This window comes from Hyalella azteca, unplaced genomic scaffold (genome assembly GCF_000764305.2).
Source record: "Hyalella azteca isolate HAZT.00-mixed unplaced genomic scaffold, Hazt_2.0.2 contig8367, whole genome shotgun sequence".
NCBI classification, from domain to species: Eukaryota; Metazoa; Arthropoda; class Malacostraca; order Amphipoda; family Hyalellidae; genus Hyalella; species Hyalella azteca.
Window position 1 is genome coordinate 130610 of NW_025938462.1, and position 6318 is coordinate 136927.

The 6318-nt window shown below is 41.3% G+C and overlaps 1 protein-coding gene across 1 annotated transcript; it reads right to left on the minus strand.

Annotated features, from left to right (window-relative positions):
- Positions 1-338: 338 nt before the first annotated feature.
- LOC108674716 lies at positions 339-4109 on the minus strand. The gene is made up of 6 exons (XM_018162684.2): positions 4003-4109; positions 3234-3372; positions 2510-2603; positions 1812-1996; positions 1614-1707; positions 339-1184 (listed from the first exon to the last, which is right to left on the minus strand). The coding sequence occupies exons 1-6, from the start codon at positions 4070-4072 to the stop codon at positions 915-917; spliced, it is 852 nt and encodes a 283-aa protein (XP_018018173.1). The 5' UTR covers positions 4073-4109; the 3' UTR covers positions 339-914.
- Positions 4110-6318: the final 2209 nt, after the last annotated feature.

The window sequence follows — 6318 nt, forward strand, 5'->3', positions numbered from 1 at the left end:
CCACCTCTGTCTGAAATATCCTAATTTCATTTACATCCTAAACTACCGAGTTACAACTGACAATTGGGCGTAGTCGACCATAACCATATGATCCTACTTGAGAGACAGAGAAAGACACTAAATCCTAGTGAAATAGTGACTTATTTATTTTATATTAAATATTGTTATATTCGAATTCTATTTATTACGATGACTGGTATTAGAGATTATTTAATTTTTTGCTGTAGAGATTATTTTCACTTCTTTCCAATTGTACTGAATTTTAATATGGATGAGCAGAGTACGTAGTCGAGTCGAAACATTGGTGACGATTTTTCTAGAGGAAAAGAAAACAAAAATCTGCGAATGAAGAGAGCATGACTCAAAAGATTGCGAACAAATAGGCATCCTATCATTGAAACATATCGATACAAAAGAATGCAAGAGTTTATGCAATCATTTGAAAAATATTTACCTGTGATGGGTTTTTATGTAGAGAAAATTGTAGCATTTCAAATTTTCAAGTATGCATTATACTTTATCATCAAAGAACGAAGAACAATTCTCGGAATAAGAGGATACAATATTCTACGTGATACAATATGGATTGAGATTAGCGGAAATGTTCATAATTTAGGCTGATCGACGAAAGAAATATTTATCATAATTTCCGGCTACAATTTCACTGTAGACTTATTGTTCTTCCAAATTTCCATGGAGACTAGCCATGGAGTATAAAATTACATAGCACAGTATATTATGTCGATTGATTGGAGTGTTTTTACTTGGGCAAGCTATAACTGTTCCGCTGTACAACTAACATAAGCGTTTGATACATGTAGCCTACTTCTTGTATATAAAGTCGAATCCTAAATGCATCAGTCGGTCCCATTTGCCACGTTCTTTAGGTTCTGTACGTGTTCCACGCGATGGAGTCAGTTTCCAGGCGTCAAGGGCTTAAGATCTCCCATGTGCTCCGTGTGTTGGAGATCCTTTACGTGCTCCACGTGTTGGAGATCCCCCACGTGCTCCATGTGTTGGAGATCCCCCACGTGCTCCACGTGTTGGAGATCCCCCACGTGCTCCATGGGTTGGAGATCCTCAGCGTGCTGCACGTTGCGAGGTTTACCTCTGTAGACGTTGCCGGATTTGCATCCCCTGGCCACCGACCTGATCGAATTGTCCGGGATGCCCAGATCTGCCACCTTGTTGAGGTTTGCATACGTAAAACATTTTGCGTTACAATGAATTTGAGGTTATTTGTAGCTACGCAATTTATGGAAACTCTACGGAATTTATTATCAACATCAGCGATCGCTAACAACATCATATTGTGGGTGCAAGAGGTTTTGCTGCTTGAAAAACTAACAATAATATTGCATTATTGATGTTCTTACATTGTCCATGTTCCCAGATCGCTTATCTTGCTACGGAAACCAGGTTACAATCGTAACGAAATAAGAAAAAAACCTATGCTACAGGAGGCAGAGATTAGCTCCAACATCTGTTGTTACAATGTACATGATCTCTTATTAGTTAGCTATGACCAGAAGTTGACCACTCTAAACTTCTAAATCCACGTGAACCTACGACAAACCAAACAAAACGGCCACGTGGACCATCGTATAACGTACCAAATTCACGTACGCATGATGGTAGGAGACACCGTTGTTATCGGTTAAGAAAGTGGGGCGCACGCAAATGGCCACGCCGTCGAACTGAGTTCCTCTGCGAATATAAATAAAGTTACTCTTTGTGAGCGACATATACGTGCACATTTACGTGTTTTAATACCTAACGTTTCTTCGTTCACTCTAAAATGTTATACGTACGTGAAGAAAGTCCACGGTGATTGTCCAGATATAACCAAGGATGATATCGCTAGGTCAAATGAGCCCAAGTTCCCGAGGTCAGCGTTGCCCGTCATTTCAGCCCCCGTGTAATAGGCCCCCGTGTAAAGGTTGAAATAGATGTCGTCCAAACCGATTGGGCTGCCAGCGTACCGCAGAGATGAAACCTATAAAATTATTGATAGGTCTATTATATATTTGTTACCGTTGTGAGAATATGTGTTGGCGCCGTAAATCTACAGGTGCGCGTATCGCAGATACCTATCGTGTACATGAGAGACATTAAAACAGGGAGGAGAGTTGGTTCAAAGGATGTTAGTATGATTTTTATTGATATAGATATATAAGTGAATAGCGAATTAAAGCCTTCCTTTTATTATGACACTTCAGTTATAAAACTACTTATGGGATTATAGAAGACGGAATTCAGTAACGAGATCATGTTATTCTGCATGACTGGATTCGAGTGATGGGATTCGACATGACGAGATTCAAGATAGAGGGATTTGGGACAAGATTAAAACGGAATTCCAAAATCTCAGGAATTGTCTATCCTCGGCAACGCCAGGAATACCTACTGGTTAGTAATGCTGAACCTTTTAGTACGTTGTAAAGAATTTTGTTGAAATTTTCAATTATTCGAGATAAGAAAGATAAAATTTTTTCTTTAGTTTGCTTACTGATGCCACGGAGGGCAAATTGTGACAGCTGTCGATCGCGCCGGGATAGAAATAACTCGAACCGAAGTAAGAAGAGCCCTCGTAGAGCAGCCAACTGTGGACACAGAACAGATGTTATTTCAGCTCATTTAATTTGAAACTGACTGCGTCAAAAATTACTCATCGGAAACTTAATACAAAATTCTTATTTGTACTTATAATCCCCAATCATAAAATATTTTCTCAGTGTTTATTGTTGTTCATAAGTGTACAACTGCCTCGTTCATTATTAGTAATATTTTGGCATTTAAATGAGAGCATCATTTGTATACTTATTTGGCATTACTTTGCTACATAACGTGTGTATGAATATCAATATAATATCTGAATATAACGTATAATACTATTTTATTTGAAAATCAATGATTATATAATGCGGACGACCGTGGTTCGTTAATACGAGTGCTGCTTGTAGCTCCCAACCGTCCCCAAAGCCGTAATGAACACGAGAACAGATATTAATGAACATGTGAGAAATTACTTGTGACTGCTCAGAATAATTGCTGATTTGGGAATTTCGAATATTGTCTTCGTCTTGTCAACTGCACGCCTGTAGTCCATACCCTATAGCATTTTGGAAAGAGGGAAATTCGTCCAGCTTGACATGAACTTGAACATATAAAACTAATTTTTAGAAGAATATCACTTAAAAAAATTAATTCGGCGTACTGAAAGGTTTGCTTACTCTCCCGTCATGCAGACGCGCTTGATGATGTTGTCCACGCCCTCGACGATGAGGTCAGAGGAGTAGCTGTCGAACTCGAGGTAGGGGCCGTCGGGGTCTGTGTCGAAGTATGCCTTGAGGTACCGCTTGTCGGCGTATTCTGAAGTTGAAGAATAGACGGCATAAGTTGTAGCTCGGATACCATTAGTTACTAGGAGCCGTATTTCCAAAACTCGCTTAGGTACAATCAGCGGCATTGTAGCGGGCCAGCGGTTGGCCGCGCTAATTGTAATGCTGTGCGTTTATTTAAGGCGCCTCACTTATTCCAACAAGACTGAAAAAAGTAAGGAAAAACCTTTTTCTTTGGAAGTAATACTTATTTAGTAAGGTTACGCTGATTTCTCGAGTACTAAATTATACTGAGAGTTACTTAAAATATTCTAAGTCGTTTTCTTCCATCCACGTATGTTAGGGTTCGATGGCAACCCCCCCCCCCCAAGTATTGTAAATGTACATAGCTTTCTCGTCCCGCTGTGGCATAAGTCCACGTAACGTCAATTTCCCGTATATGATTGGTAGGTTTAGCATGAAAAGCAATCACTGATTGGCTGGCGGAGTTGCGAACTCGTAACTATTTTTGAAAGTAAGGCCCTGTAGGGCATCTTTTAGGGGGATTATGCATTTCTACCAATAAGACACTTGACAATTAAGTATTACAGAATATAAAATAATAGGATAATAGGTATATAGATAACTTAAAACAAAATCAACGTTGCCTCATCAAACTCACCAGTATCCTGGGCGCTGATGCAGGATATCACCGCCACAAGGGTTGCAAGCATGTGTGAAAAAGAACTCATCTTTTCGACTGGTGACTTGCAGTGTGACAAGTTAACAGGGTAACTGCTTTAAGTATCTTCAGCGGCGCAGGTGGAGATCACATTTCTGATTAATACAATAGTTCTCGGTATAGAACATCAGTCCTTGAGTGATCACCATGCATTTTTCCATCAGGTTCAGTGAGAAGAAAAGATCTAAGGTTCCGAGGAGTTCATATAGAAAGATTGTAAAATCGCATAGAGATAAAAGTGGGAAATGCCACAAATGACAGAATGACAGATAGCCTACACAGGCAATACAGTATTAAATTCAGTGAGTAAAAGTAACCCCCCCCCCGCTTAAAGAATGTTTATCGGAAACAGTTATAAATGAACCCATTGCAATCACAAGAAGTGCCTTCAAGTTAATTGAAGAAGTGAATTTGACGTCGTATTTGTTTTCTGAGTATCTGGCTTCGTATCAGTTGCAGTGAAATGTTGGTCTTGACTGATTGCCTTATCGACACAATGCCAAAACTTTTCGGTGAGAAGAAAATAACAAGAGTGCAAGCTCATACATCGAAAAGAATATTAAAGAGTTTTTACATTTTTCTGCGAACTGCTGCTCATGTTTTTTCCAGTTCAAACATGTGCAGCAAATATACCGCGAAAATCCAAACTTCCTCTCCACAGGACAGAACCGGAAATAAGCAGTGAAAAAGATGCTCAAGAATAAAATAAGGGATACATCCAAAACAGGCGGTATTTTAAAAGCTTTGCCTGCAGTTTATCCTCAACTTTTCATTTTGCCGCTAATTTAATAAGGAAAAGTAATTTGTTAGATAGAAGAATTTAGTCACCAATACTGGGAATATGGTGAAGTGGCATTTAAAAGCTTGGTTACTGCAAGCGTGCAATAAAGTTACATCCGTTAATACAGGGGGGGGGGGCGGCAGAACCGATTGAGCAGTTTTGAGGCGAAATAAAAGAGTAATGGAGGTACAAAAAGAAGAGAGTTTATTTTCATCGAGGTTAGTATAACATACCATTTGGAATACTTATGTTTTGAAAACAATATCAGGAAGATGGTGGCCGCAAGCTGCAACACACAGTTGGAGTGGTTCTCAGAAGTTTCCTACAGCACGTTCACACATATGGCGAGGTATGGCCATAACCTCTGCTGCAATAATCTGTCCCTTAGCTGTGGTAGGGTGTGAGGGCAACTTCTGAACTTCTCTTTTAGATGTCCCCAAAGAAAGAAATCGCAAATGCTCAAATCAGGTGACCTCGCAGGCCACTGTAAATCACCCCTCAGAGACACCAGACGTCCGGGAAACATGCGTCTAAAAAAAATGAGTGACTTTCGGGCTGTGTGAGCTGTAGCCACATCCTGCTGGAACCACACGTCTCCCAATGTTTCATTTTCAACAATGTTTTCCATCCTGGGCTGCAAAATATTTTGCAACATTGCAGCTTAGCGTCCGGAATTCACTGTCACGGTCACTCCCTCCTCCTCAAAGAAGTATGGGCCTATCACACTAATTTGTGAGATGGCACACCAGACCGTTAGTTTGGGAAATTTTAGAGGCCTTTGATGGATAATTTGTGGGTTATCTTCAGCCCAGTAACGAAAATTTTGCTCATTTACAGTCCCACGGAGGTGAAAATGCGACTCATCACTGCTGAAGAACGCTGCGTCGAGAGCAATCTGTTCAAGCATGTTTTCACACAAATTTCAGTGGCTGGCTGGCAACAAAGTCTGCTTCGTTCAATTGTTGGGTCATCATTGGCTACTGAAATGGGAATACCTAAAGGGCTGGAAAAAAACCACCCGCACGCCGATCCCCTTCCTTCCCTGCGAGCACTGACTGCTCTAAACTGCTCAATCGGTTCTGCCCCACCTTGTACTATATGTATCCGTGTTGATGGTCGCCACCGTGTTGATGGTCGCCACCGTGTTGATGGTCGCCACCGTGTTGATGGTCGCCACCGTGTTGATGGTCGCGACCGTGTTGATGGTCGCCACCGTTTTTTGGCCGCTACCGTGTTGATGGTCGCTACCATGTTGATGGTGGCTACCGTGTTGATGGTTGCAACCGTGTTGATGATCGCTACCGTGTTGATGGTTGCAACCGTGTTGATGGTCGCCACCGTGTTGATGGTCGCGACCGTGTTGATGGTCGCTACCGTGTTGATGGTCGCCACCGTGTTGATGGTCGCCACCGTGTTGATGGTCGCCACCGTGTTATGGCCGCTACCGTGTTGATGGTCGCTACCATGTTGATGGT